General features: G+C 37.3%; 1 protein-coding gene across 1 annotated transcript in view; it reads right to left on the bottom strand.

The window, feature by feature from the left end:
* The window catches only part of kif26ba (kinesin family member 26Ba), a 37903-nt gene that overhangs the window by 15347 nt on the left and 8039 nt on the right, over nt 1–14517 (bottom strand). Inside the window, exons 2-9 of the mRNA XM_015043426.1 lie at nt 12183–12430; nt 6683–6854; nt 4822–5160; nt 3321–3485; nt 2954–3071; nt 1710–1917; nt 1509–1610; nt 1284–1411 (exon numbers count right to left, since the gene is read on the bottom strand). Coding sequence (XP_014898912.1) covers nt 1284–1411; nt 1509–1610; nt 1710–1917; nt 2954–3071; nt 3321–3485; nt 4822–5160; nt 6683–6854; nt 12183–12430 — 1480 coding nt within the window. The remainder of the gene's footprint in view (nt 1–1283; nt 1412–1508; nt 1611–1709; nt 1918–2953; nt 3072–3320; nt 3486–4821; nt 5161–6682; nt 6855–12182; nt 12431–14517) is intronic.

The following is a 14517-nucleotide window of genomic DNA, read 5'->3' as shown; positions in this document are numbered from 1 at the left end:
TCACTGTGAAATTTAATCAAGATGAAATTTTTAAATATAGAAGGAGATATATATATATATATATATATATATATATATATATATATATATATATATTTTGTGAGAGATTTACCCCCTTCCTAAGAGGTGCTGTTTTGCATGTTCTTTATATATTCTGGGTTATTTGGGTGAATGTATTGTTTTGGGAGGTGGGTTGATCTGCTTTAATCATCTTTCTCATCTCTTTGAGGTCACCTGGTCCTGTGTTGCCATGGAAGCGCGCCCATGAGCAACGCTGACAAGGACCTGGTGTTTCCAATCAGCCTCATTGGGAAAATCCATTTTCAGAGAGGGAGAGATGCATTTCTATTTTGACTGGATTCCAGATTGTTTTGTTTTTAGTTGTGTTTGAGTTAATGGTAACTTGATAGACACTTTCTAGGTATAGTTTAGTGCACATGTTTGTTTGTAGCTGAAAATGACTCCACCCCTCTAATTAGTTCAGATGGGAGCCCATCCTTTAAAAACCAGGTGGTTGAGATGAGGGGGAGATTCTCCCTCTTGTTGTTTTGACAAATGTGTTGTGCTGAACTGAATGGAACTGAACTGTAAGGTATGAAACAGAAGATAAAAGTAAAGAAAAATATTGAGTACTCGACAACTGCTGACTCCAGTCTCTTTCCTCTTGAGTCGTATAACCAACATATATATATATATATATGATGTGTAACCAGGTGAAAAATGGGTACCATTACTTGTAATATCCATTTTGTAAACCCTGTTTTGCTTTTATTTCACCTTCTGGTTGTAATTCTTATTTTTGTTAGCAGGTGGTGCTGCTGTTACAGAGAGGTCTAAAACTACCGGAAGTTGAAAAAAAACTACCGGAAGTTGAAAAAATCTCTCATTTATTCCTCACGTTCTAACGGCTAAAACGGAAGAGAAAGAAAAGTTTGAGTCGAGACCTGTCGGAAAAAACGAGTTTATGGCCATATGAATGAAGAATCCAGATTTTCGGTAATTAATGTCTGAATTGACGTCATGTTTTAATGTTTGTCCTCGTTTAGAGGTGCCACTGCCGTTTATTTTACTGTTGTATTTTAATTTTCTGTGTAGCCGCTTTGCTACATCTCGAGTGCTAACAATGCTGTTACTGCGCCATTAGTCGTTCGTAGTTAGGAGATTTATGCTCGTATTTTACGTAACAAAAGACTATTTTCACTCCATATCTTGAACTTTTATTTTTGCCACTCAGAAAAATCCCGGCTTATTATGTAAAATAAATAAAAAATACTAATAATTACTGTCGGAGGTCAAAGCCTCAGTGGCCTGGCCGTCCTGAGCCAGGCTGTGTGAGGACGGTGGGGGTGTTGATGGCATTACACCCTTCTGAGTGTACACCTTACATCGCTGTGATGGGGAAGATGGAGGCCTGGGACGGAAACGATAAAAAACAAATTTTCTATATTATAAGCTGTTATTAATGTGAAGATATTCAAATTATTGTTCCAGCGTAATTCATGCCCCACCTGTAGTCTGAGGTTTTTGTCAGGCTTGCGATGCCCAAGCGCGGCGACCCAAGAGGACGAGCCTTCCCCTCAATATTGCCAACCGCATTCAGATTCTCACGGCTTCAAAAGGAGACAGTTGAGGTCAGGTATTCCCCCAAGAACAGCAGAAACAGCTAAATGTCAGAGTTGAGACAGCATACAGATGCCAGCAGCCCTCACCTGTCATGTAGCTGGGAGTTCTTGGCTTTGTGTAAGGGATTGGAGGTGACGATGCTGCTGCTCCCAGTTATGCTCCTGGTACTGGTAACCAGGGGGCATCCAGTGGCCTGAGCTAAACTGTGGATCATTGTTTGGGCGAGCTCTGCCTCCTCCACCACCTCCTTGATCTCTTGAAGCTGCTGGTCATTGCTTCTCCTCCTAGAGGCTGCTGGCAGAGGAGCAGGTAAATTAATATTTCAGTAAAACCTTTCATGTACAGACTCAAGAAACTAAGTTGGCAACATGTTCCCAGGGCCTCGCTTTCTGAAAAAACAAAACATTAATACAAAATTAAAATCAGGCGGCGGCGCCAAGATCCTCAAAGAAAATTTATTTTTGCACTAAATTTGTTTATTTATCCCAGATGAATATGTTTGGTGGCAAATCATAAATAATTGGACAGGGAAATCATTTACCAATAATTTTATGCGATTTTTCAAGATGGTTGTAATGGAGAATACATTTTTGCACTAAAATTGTCAGTAGTTTTAGCAAGTGGAGGGCACGGCTAACCAACCACTAATTTACAGAACAAGATTTTGAGGTCCACCTACGCTAAGCAACTAACCACATAAAAAATTAGCGGAAGCTAGTGCTAAGCAGCTAAATAAGTTGAAAGTAATGCTAAACTGCTAACCACAAAAAAATAGTGGAAGCTAACACTAAACTGCCAAAAACAAAAAATGAGTAAAGCTAATGCTAATCCGGTAAGCATCTAAAAAAATTAGTGGATGCTAATGTTAACCACGAAGATCTCTGTCTCTGTCACACATCTTCACCTCCTGGTTGACAACTGGTGTGAGACTCACAAACAGGACGTTCCTCAGCTTCTGACTTTTCTACATATTAGTATCTAAAGTTGTATCAATAAGATTATTAAAGTACAAAACATATAATGTGACAAAAAGTGAAACTCATGAAAATTGGTAACATTTTATGTCAATAATTGGTTTAAAAGGCTCAAAATTGGCAGCCATCTTGCAAAATGGCAGTCATCCTGGAAATCATGGGGCTACATATGAACAACATACTGCCTGAGGGATGAGCATGCTAATTTTTATGCTTGTATCCAAAATGAAACATTTTTACAGTAACAACCTGCACTATAAGGACAAAGAGAACCATTGTTTTGTTTTTTTACATGTTGCTTAGATGTTGGGAAGAGATATTAACTTAAATCTCAGGCAGTACATTGGTTAAATTACCTGTTTTGGGCTCGGCATCCAGCCCATCTGCAGAGCCTGGAGCAGACGAGGAAGGACACGACTCCTGCTTGGCACATGGTTTGCTTGCGGGAATTTCTTCAAAGGGAAATTTTGCCACCTGGAGAAATGAAAAGAATAACTGCTTTAATATCAACCTGATTTTCTTTTCTACGTGATTTAGCTTTGAACATAAAAACAGTAGAACTGAAATATTATATTGAAATATATTGAAAAAAATGGGCACACTGCATAGAACAATTTAAATCAAATATCTTTTAGTTGTAATGATTTATAGTTTAAGATCATCTTCATGATCTTTTCCTGTGTGCTTCTTTGGATTTTTTTTATGATTGGAGGCATCTGTTACCTCTTCACTGCCGTCTATGCAGTCCAGTCTCTCCTGCAGCTCAGCGAAGGTGTTGCATTTGAGACATTCGGCTCCTTCCTCTGGAACTGGAGCCAATGGTTGACCAACCAGTGACTGGGAGGGCTGCGGCGGCACTGGGCCACTGGTCTGGTCGTCTGTCTGAGCCTGAAAGTAGAAAAGGAAACCTTTAAGTTATAAATAATCTAATGCTTCTTGGAATTGTTTTTTAATGGATTCAGATAATTAATACACTGTAATTCTGCTCAGACAGTTGAAATGAGATATTTTTCTGTAAATTACACAAATAAGAAATCATGTTTAGGTCACTTAGGATTACCACAATTATTTCTATTTGCTAAATGCCAAAACAGTGAGAAGGTTTGTAAGCTTTCCTCAAAATGAGGTTACTGAGGTCAGGCCAGCTCCAAAGCCGTGACCTCAGTATTACTGAGTATTACAACTAGTTATAATTAAGCCACTTCGTAACTAATTTGGTGGCTTTATCTGTAACTTTAAAGTCTGTAAGTTTCAGTATGTTAAAAAAAACAAACCTCTGGCTATGTCAAAAACTGATACTTAATGTTTTTATTGTCACATGTTCATATTTTATTGCTTTATATGTATTGTGTATTTGTATATGTAGTAAAATATTATGTTGTATTATTTTAAATCACTGTCATTTCACTTTTTAATAGCTTTTAGATGTACTGTTTAAAACGTGCTGCAAATTTACACTAATCTATAAGCCGCTGCTGTTTTATTCAGTTTGTCTGTTAATATGTGTCTGTCTCTATCAAAGAAAACCTAATAAAATAAAAATGTATAATTTCATTTTTTTTGCCTAAGCTTTACTGTACTTGCAAATGTATTGAAATGTTGCCTTGATATTTCTACACAATGATCTTTCCTCGTAAAATCATCTGTTTTGTTTAAATTTTAGTTTGATCAGACTTTAGGACATGTCTCCAAAAATTAAAGTCTTTATCATGCAGTGCTTTGGGAACTGGAATCTCACGTTTCTTTTGGTGTGATGGATTCTTGCTAGCTGATTGTTGGTGTCAGGCAGTACATTGCCTCTACACAATGTTTTTTGCTTTTATTTGCACATTTTGCATCAAAATACATTAATTTCTGGGACACAATCTGTCAACTTGTACCTAAGGAGCAATAAGACGTGGAAGTCTGAAATAACTTTGTTTCATTTTCTCCCCCATGTCTCTCAAGGAGGAAGTAGTTTTGAGGTGTTGCCTCCATTTTGCACACATATTGTGAATGAACCAGTCAAAAGTTTACATCATCAGTATGTAAACTTATAACTTTTGAGTTGCATTGAATCACAGTGTAATATTTTTTCCATAAGTCTTTTTCATTCTGACATTTAGCAAATATAAAGAAGTTTGGTAATCCTGACTGAACTAAAGCAGGAAGACTTTAATCTGATTATGTGAATTATGTTTTTGCCTTACATTTGGTTTCAGGTGGATTGACCTTGACCTCTGACCTTGTTCTGGACTCCAGTTGGTGGACCTTGCCCTTGTATCTGATGCTGCTCAGGTGTTTTTCCGCGGAGCAAAGCTGGGACAATCGGGACAAACTCCGGCGGCCCCTCGTTGTCCGTCAGCTCTCTGTCCGACACCGCCGCCCCGTTTGGGCCCACGTAGATCACCGTGTCGCAGGACTGCTCACTGCTGGAGTACTCGTCCGGGTCGCTGGATAGCCTCAGCAGCGGCAGTTCGGAGTCGGCGTCGCCTCGGTGATGGAAAGGTCGCAGGTGGGTTGGACGACGCATACGACCCTCCTCACAGGAGCTTTCTCCTCCAGAGGAACTCGACGTATACTGCTGCAAAAAGACAGTGAGGAAGGTAATTCAAACGTTTTACCTTTTTTTCTTATTTTAATTGATAACCCGACATACAGTTTCTTGTTTCAAAGCAATTTTAAAAGTAGTAATTTCAAAATTAAAAACTACAACAGGTTTGTGTAAAACTAGTCTCATCTTTTAAATTGTTGCACAACTTTCTTACAGGGAAATTGACCCAATATCTTCAAAGTTGCTATTTAGATAAATTTTTTAAATATAATCTAAAGTTGTGACATTTTTTTTGTTTATTGGCTCAATAATAAACTAAGCATGAAAGAACATATTGAAATAAGCCAAATATTCACATTTTTGAAGAAAAGGGATCTGTACATCGTTGCAGATCTAAAACATAAGAAGAGTCAGACATACGGTTCCCAAATTATCTGGTTGTTTTCTTAGAACAAAACGCTTCTGAGTAAAAGTGACGGAGAATGAGAAATAATCAGTGTTGTACCTAACATTTGTTTTTGTTTTAATTTGACTTTTTCCATGAAAATGCCACCTTTAAAGGGACATTATGACAATGCTGCATAATATCAAGAACAATTTAAAAAGAAATTTGACTTCACATCAAACTTCAACATCAGGCGGCTTGTAACTGGTGATAAAAATGAGGTTTTGACCAGGCAACAGTTAACACGTCTGTCAGTACGATAAACAGCAGACAACCTGTCAAGCTAAACAGCTAATATTAACTTGTAAGGCTCCATCTGACGTGTTTCTCTCTTAGAGTGTAATCTGAACACATTTTATAGTTATTGTCTAGCTATAAAAGTTATAACAATATGCAGCATCATTTTAACAGCAATAATATTTTTAAAAATCAAATCAATTAGCTTTTTAAAAATTATTTTAAAAGTCTAAATTAAGAGGATCTAAAGTCAAATTCCTTCCTTGGTGAATAAAGCTTATTCTGACTCAGCTTTTGTGATATTTTTTAAGACAGAATACTAATGTTATAACTGCTGATAAAGTAATGTTGCACACAATAATGAAAAGTATTGAGCTTAATAAAATACATTTAAGCAGTTAAATCTATTAGCTCATGCTGTATTTTAAATTTATATTTAGAGAATAAATAAATAAAGCAATCATCAATAAATTAGTCAATATATAATGCCTCATCATAAACATTAAAGACCAGAATTTAAATGTTATTTAAGATTCTGTTACAATATTTCACATCTGAAATGTTGTTTTTAATGCCATTCTGTTTAACCGTTTCTGCCTTTCTTAGCATTCCTGAAAAAAACTGATCATAAAAGAGAAACGATGTAATAAACCGCATCTGTTGTAACTCTGTTTCTGAGATAACTCTATTTTAGCCGCCCTGCAGGGATTTCTAAGAATAAAACATGCAGCCAGTATTACAATAACAGTTCAGGAGAGTGCGCTGTCAGTTACAAGTACTTTATTTTCCTGGTTGTGTCGTAGCCAGACATTAACACGCCGTGTTGAATTTGCGGTTTAATTTTAGTCAGAAGGAAAACATCAAACTCACCACAGTTACTTTAGTTTTCTTCTTTTTCATGCGGAGGACGCGTGAAGCAATCTGGATGGTGGAGAGGGTTTCGGAGAAATCTCTCGGCGAGGCGGAGATGTGAGCAATCATGGTGGTCCTGCAGTTCATGTTGCCTAGCGACTCCCTTAGCAACATGGTCAGCTTGCTGTCCCTGGTTACACGTATAGATGAGACGTGAGCAGTGAAGACAGGTTTGAAGTGCATACATGTGTTCGACGTGACTGAGTGGGTTTTCAAACAGAAAGCCTTGTTTGTCTGACAGATTGGAGTAATTACAGCTCCTTGAGAAAGTGTTCACTCCTCTTGGACTTTTCAGAATCTCAAGTTTCCGATTTATTTGTGTGTCAGTGCGTAAGGAGTGTAGTGCAGTTTGATCTGTTTGACTAGGAAAGAGGCATTTATGCACCAAACAGTCAAAATAAATTTAGACTTTCCAGGAAATATTTTTTTTTTTCAACTAAAGACCTGAAAAGTGTACAATGTGTCCTCCTGATTCAGTATTTTGTAAAACCACCTTAAAACACAGTTACAGCTTCAGGTTTTTTGGGATATATCTGTATGAATTTTTTATATTAGGAAACTGACATTTTTGCTTCAGGTCTGGACTTTGACTGAGCCATTCTGACTAATGAACCTGCTATTATTAGTAGAGATGCACAATATTGGGTTTTTGGTCGATATCCCATATGCCGATATACTAAAACTCATTTGGCCAATAACCGATACCAATAACACATGCTAAAAGGAGGCTGAAGACGATGCAACACTTTCAACTTGCATTATGTTTAATGTCAAATTTATTCATGACTTCTGCTCTCTCTAAGACAAAGACACTCAAACAGTTCAGATCTGACGTTGTGCTTTGCTGCAGGCTTCATTGTCACTGGTTTGTCATATAAAAACAACACCTTTTATATCTGTGAGTTATTTTGACGGACTGGCCGATGTCCGATATTAAAGCTAATATCGGTCGATACCAATATCATGCCGATAATATTGTGTATCCATAATTATTACTGTAGCTCTGATTATGACTGGGGTAATTTCTAAAGGTGAATCTCAAGTCATCTGCAGGTTTTTCCATCTATTTCCTGCTCCTGCTTAAGAAAAGCATCCCACACAGCATGATGCTGCCATATTGCCCAGTGTTTATTTTCTTCCATACTATTAATTATACTTACTGACTTACATTTGTCCTGTCTTCACATTCAGCTATTTGTGTTTATATCAAAAGGAATGTAAACATTTCAAGCAGTGTGAATACTTTTGCGAGGCACTGTGCTTTTCGCAAATTTAAATATTTGTCAAAAATATATATTTAAAAAAAAACAGCTAATTTGTTACAAAAGTAAAAGAAAGGTTGTCAGGAAACTCTGTTTAGATCTTATACAGTCTAACATTAGAGTCTTGTGAGAGGTTTACATTAACAGATGGTGGGAAGTAAAACTAGGCTGTGTGTTTAAGAGAAGACTTTCTCCTGGGTGGGCCGCTGTAATCATTTATATCTCAGATCTGTGTGTGCAGCAGCAGGTTGACAGAGAACAGCTCCTCTGTATCCCGTTAACTCATGCTGTTGTCCTTTTTCTTTTTTTATAAAAAAACACAGCCTGCAGTCATGTGTACATTCACAGACACACACACAAATTATGCACACACTCCTACCCTGACCTCCTCTTTTTCATCACTGCTCTCTTCCTCTCCTCTTCTGCCGTGGGCTTCAGCAAACCCTCCTCTCCCTCCTTAAATCTGCCTCTATCTCTGCGTCGCTCCCTGAGATTAATGTAGGTAAACTCATGACTCATGAAGTATTCATTTGGATATTAATTCAAGTGCTGAGCTTGTTGGATTAGATCGCAGCGCTCAGTTTCTGCTAAATCTATAACTAGATCTTCTCTAGGAAAGAAAACTTTCGACTTGTGAAATTATGATCTTCGTGGGTGAACTATCAATAATCAGTCTAGCATTTTAAATCCCAGAGCATCACGTTTTGCATAAGGTTAAAATCAAGATCAATCCATCCATTGTCTGTATGTGTTTATTGGTGCGGGGTCACAGAAAGGCTGCATCTCTCTAAACTGCCCTTAACACTGAGGGCAATTAACCTAAGAAATTTTGGGCAGTAAGTAGAAGCCAAAGCATGAGGAAAGAGCCCACGCTTGGCGCTCAGCATGCAGATGCATCCCCGCATGGGGTCCACACTGTAAAACATTTCACTTAGTTGTGTCTACTGTCTTCTGCTCTTTAAGCCAAATAAATTTAACGAGTTTTAGATTTTGAACCTAAATGTGAGTTTGTGAAAGATAAACTTACAGCAGTAGGTTGTGTTAACTTTTATATTAAGAGTTAAAAGAGTTTTTAGGTTAGCACTTAAAAACTGAAAGAAGAAAAAGACGGGAGTGGGAACTATTTCCCAGAATGCTGAGCGGCTGTTTTTGTATCCTGAGATGGAAGTGTGTTACGTTGATCTGACTCTTGTGTTAAGGTAAATGTTTATTTTAATGCTTGAGGATAATGTCGTGTTCACACTAAATGTTTCTGAAAAAGATGCAGTGTTTCAGAAATCAAATAATGTAAATAAAACCAGTTCATATTCATTTAAAAACAGCAACACTAATGTTTTAACTCAGGAAGAGATCAGAAATCTACATTTGGTGGAATAACCAGGAGGTTTTCAATGGGGTTCAGTGCAGTGGAGTTTTGCTGTGTTTAGACATTATTCCAATGTTATAAGTTTAAAAATCTGTTAGTGGAATAAATACGTTTTAAAAAATCTGTATTTATGAATCATTGACTTCAAACAAGCTCTTCTATGTTGCTGAAAAGTTAATTTCCAAGTTAAAACACTCAAAATGAGACAAAACAAAAATATTTGCACTAGAAGCTTAAAAAAAACAACTTTGCTTGAATCAATACCAAACACATCAAATAATGTTTTTTCCGATTTCCACTCAAAATTGTAACTGTACATTTCTATTTTTCATGGTTGTAATTCATATATACAGTCTGTGATTACTTCTAAAATGTGATGAATAATTTTTGACTTCTTGTTCTCTTTCCTCCATCTTCAGCCAGCTCTGCCATCACCAAGTTATTTTCAGCCAGAAAACTGCTCCTCTCTGCATGTGTTATTCTTTTTCGGCCTCTCCATGTAAACCCTTAGAGAGAGCAGAGTGTGAAAATCAATACTCCGAGCAGCCGGTCTGGAACCTATGGCTTTGCCAAAAAAATATCTGAAATCATGTTTTTTGCCACTATGACGCTCGTTCTGAACTTCTGCAAATCCCCTCGGCCATTTCCTCATGCCCAAGCGCCTCGAGTTTCTGCCATGTGCCTGCATGATCGCACAAACCAAAAGCAGCAATGAGCAGCCATGCAAATCACAGCAGATACATGAGGTGGAGTGCCTGATCATGCACTGTAAAACATTTGAGTGGCTGCAGCGGTCACTGACGGTCGTTAAATTAGCATTTTTAAAGCTTCTACTTAAGGAATGCTCTTAAGTTTTTTTTTAAAAAAGGAGAAAAAGATTTTTAGCCTGTGTTGTTTACTTATTCTGTGACATTTCTTGTCTTTTGAGTAAAGATTTTATAAGTCAGTAAAGCTACTACACTGTAAAACATTTGAAGGTGGTTTAACTTGGAAATGAAAATCCATCTGCTGCCTTGAAAATGCAACTTAAGCCAACAAGAAAATTGTTTTGGTTTTTACTCAATTATAGTTCATGAAGTTGATTTAACAACAAGAGACAGGTTGTCTAAAAAATGTTTTAAGTTCATTAATCTTGAATTGTGAGTTTTAACTTAATGCTGCAATTTAAACCAAATAATTATTTCACAATATGTAAGAAAAAACTGCCCTCACCTGGTTAAAGAGCTACATTTCTCTAGTATTAAGTTAAAATAACTACTGTTTTACTTTATAATAATTTAAATTCTTGATGGGGTTAGGGTTAACAAGAATTGAATGAACAAAATTTTATTAAACATTACAATGAATTCAGGCCAGAAACTTTTAGTATGAACTGGAGATTATCCTCAAGATTTAAAATAAACATTGTCTTAATAAAACACAGGAGACAGATCAACGTGACACACTTCCATCTCAGGACACAAAAACAGTCGCTAAGCATTCTGGGAAATAGTTCCCATTCCTGTCCTTTTCTTCTTTCAGTTTTTCAAGTGCCAACCTAAAAACTCAAGTTTATTAACTCTTGGAGGTTTGACAAAATTAATAAGTTAACACTGTAATAATAACTACTGTAAGTTTATCTTTCACAAACTCACATTTAGGTTCAAAACCTAAATGTTTTGAACCTAAATATTTAGGTTTAGGTTAAATTTATTTGACTTAGAGAGCAGAAGACAGTAAAAGCTGCTCAAATGTTTTACACTGTCAAACTGTCGCACATCGATTATTGGAATATACTATTGATTAATAACACAAATAATCCACTGATCAGCTCAATTTAAAGAGAATAATGTAACTATGAAGAGCTATGTGAGTGAACAGCCTTTTGAAAAGGAGATGTTGTATAAATGATGATGCATGGCCTTTAAAATAATCAGTTTCTGACTCCAGTCTGAGTCACCAGGCGAAGCTCTGTGTGCCTCTTCAGTGCTTATATAAGCATTAGGTTGTTTTGCAATGTAAATTCAAAAGACAGAGATTAAATTAACCTTGCAAAAAAAAACAACAGATACACAACTTTAAAAGATAAAAGAAACGAGAGAAGTAAAAAGTTCACCTGAATATTTATGGCTTCACAATCAGCTGCTTCAGGATATTAAAATCAATACATAAAAAAATTTTCCAGCTATTTTTCTACATTTATTATCAAATATTTCTGATTTAATTGTTTATCCTTTCTATTAATTTTTATTTTTCAGTAATGTTTCTTTCATTACTTTTCAAATGTATTTGCAGCACAAATTTTTGTTTGTCTGTTTTCTTTGCATTATTCCTTCTTTCTGGATACCAGGAAGGGGAATGTCAGTTTTTTCCTAATTTTCTACAATCTCATATTCAAGTTAATTCTGTTTCAACATTTTTTTATTATCTTCCTTTTTCTCTCTCTTTACAACTTTTTAGCTCAGGTTACAATTTATTATCTCCCCTTTCTCATCTTTGCTGGTCTGTAAACCAGAATATTTATGAATATGGAGGAGCATCTGTTGTTGTTTAAAATGTTAAGTTCCCCAAACCTGAAGCATCTATAGGAACGTCTTCTCTGCTCTCCTCCTCTCTTCCTGTCCTCCTACTCAGTCTTTGCCTCACTCCTCGCCACATTTATCTCACATTTGATAATTTGGCCTCTTCTTCTCTCCTCTTCAGGATCCAATCAGTTCATTTTTGCACACTTCCTCTCTGCACTCCCCGCCCACACACACACACACACACGCACGCACACACACACACACACACACACACACACACACACACACACACACACACACACACACACACACACACACCAACCTACTTGTAGGGAATGTGTTTGCTGCCGTTGACCAGGGCCAGAATCACGTTCCCGAGGGCGGACAGGGAAAGGCACAGAGGAGCTGAGCTTGGTGAAGAGCTTTCTCTGCTTTTCCCGCCGCCGCCTCCTCCCAGGGCTTTAGCATCACAGCTCCCCAGGTCCAGCAGGTGGAGGCGACTACGACCTCCTGACACTGAAATGTGTGAAAAGCAGGTCAGTAAAAGCAGAGGAAGAAACAAATTGGAAATAAACTGAATTCAAGGTATCTGTAGGTTTCAGCAAGTAAAATGTAAGACTTTTTTAGACCTTTTATTGCCACTTTGAATTAAATTTAAGACTGAAAAATCTATAAATATAGAGGATGGTTGGGGGTACTTAATACATTATGATCAAGCATAATAACAATTGTGACACTGGATTGTTTCCCCCTAGCTAGCAAGCTAGATAGCTAACAAGGATATATATTAGCAGCTAGTTGCCTCAAGAAAAAAAAATCTACATTGATAACTAGGACCAATTTTGATAATTACGACAAATTGGAATGCATGTGCAATTAAATATTTTTGTAAAATGCGTTGAGAAGACATGCATTGTGAATTAACACTATATTATTAAACTGAATTGAATTAAATTGAATAGCCCTGCCACTATAAAATTTAAGACTTGTAATTAAAATATTTAAGGCCAACTTACATTTCCTTAATGAATTTAAGACATTCATGGCTTTAATTTTAGACACACAAGTTTAAGACTTTTTAAGGATGTGTGGACACCCTGGAATTGAAATGTTTTTATTCTAATAAGATGGTAACTACATACTAATAATAGAGACACATTAGGTGACCAGTATTTTGACGTTATCCCTACAGCTGCAGCTCTTACTGAGATATAAGGGTGAATGCTCACCGTTAGCACAGGAGTACCTCAGGGCTGTGTGCTCAGCCCACACACTTTCCAACCGTTTTTTTTTATCCGTACATGAATCAAACATGAAAAAAATGCGTAAAAAAGATACACTAGGCATAGTGACAAAAAACTTGTTTTTGAAAACCAGAAAGTCGAAGGCAAAAATACTTAGATTTTATAGCACCAAAAATTAGAAAAAGAATCACAGCTAATAACCATCAACAAGGACAAAAAGCCTCTCAGTCCCTTCACCGTTTCAGAAAGTTAAGGAGAACTAAACTCCCTCAGAACTGCTGGTCAGTTTCTCAAAATGCTCAACAGAAAACATCCTGACAAGCTACTTGATGGTTTAGTTTTCCAGCTGCATCCAAGACCCTGAAATAGCTCTTTCTGTAAAAGCAGCACAGAACATTGCCTTGTTTTCAGTTGCCACAGGTCAAACAGCTGTAGAGCTGTTCCTGTTTGAAAAGGGCAAAAAGTATTTTCAAAGACATTACTCACCGAGGACATAACCTTTTCCAGCTCCTCCTTTCAGCAAGATGTTACAGATCAATGAGGGTACATAAAAACAGACTAAAACGCTTATTCCTTTATTCAGTTGCAGGTTTGTCTGTTTCAACTTTATTAGCCCACTTATACTAAATTACAATTTTAAATCTGGCTTCTAGTTTTAACCAAACAAATTTAAATAAATGGTGTAATAAAGTAGCTAAAGATCTAATTTAAAACTGGTTCCAATTTGTACATTGTCAGAATACACCACAGTTTATTTCTTTAGTTGATAACTAAAAGGTTCAAAGGTCAGGGTTTTGTGGCTTACCAACCACTCAAAAATAAATGAAAAAGCACCAATTATGGCACTGGAGCCTTTCATTTGTCTCTTAATGTGTCTGAATTAAAAATAGAAGCTTAAATGAGTTTTAAATGTTGATCGTTTGTGACAGGGTTGTTTGTGATTTAGAAGCATAATAAAAGAAAAATAGACTAGTCATCCGGGAGGGACTCAGAGTAGAGCCACTGCTCCTCCACGTCGAGAGGAGCCAGTTGAGGTGGCTCGGGCATCTGGTCAGGATGCCTCCTGGACGCCTCCCTGGTGAGGTGTTCTGGGCACGTCCCACCGGGAGGAGGCCCTGAGGAAGACCCAGGACACGCTGGAGGGACTATGTCTCTCGGCTGGCCTGGGAACGCCTTGGGGTTCTCCCGGAGGAGCTGGAAGAAGTGGCTGGGGAGAGGGAAGTCTGGGCCTCCCTTCTGAAGCTGCTGCCCCCGCGACCCGATCCCGGATAAGCGGAAGAAGATGGATGGATGGATGGATGGAGACTAGTGTTGGCTAAAACAAACATTTCATTTCAGCCTGTAGATAGTCTGTACATAGATAATTTTCAGGCGTTGCAGTTAGTCCGTGTGACGCAGCGCTGTTCACGTCATCGTC

The sequence above is a fragment of the Poecilia latipinna genome, unplaced genomic scaffold (genome assembly GCF_001443285.1).
Source record: "Poecilia latipinna isolate Pla-1442-1.1 unplaced genomic scaffold, P_latipinna-1.0 Scaffold630, whole genome shotgun sequence".
Classification (NCBI taxonomy): Eukaryota; Metazoa; Chordata; class Actinopteri; order Cyprinodontiformes; family Poeciliidae; genus Poecilia; species Poecilia latipinna.
The sequence above is the reverse complement of the archived record's forward strand: the minus strand, read 5'-3'. Positions and strand labels throughout refer to the sequence as shown.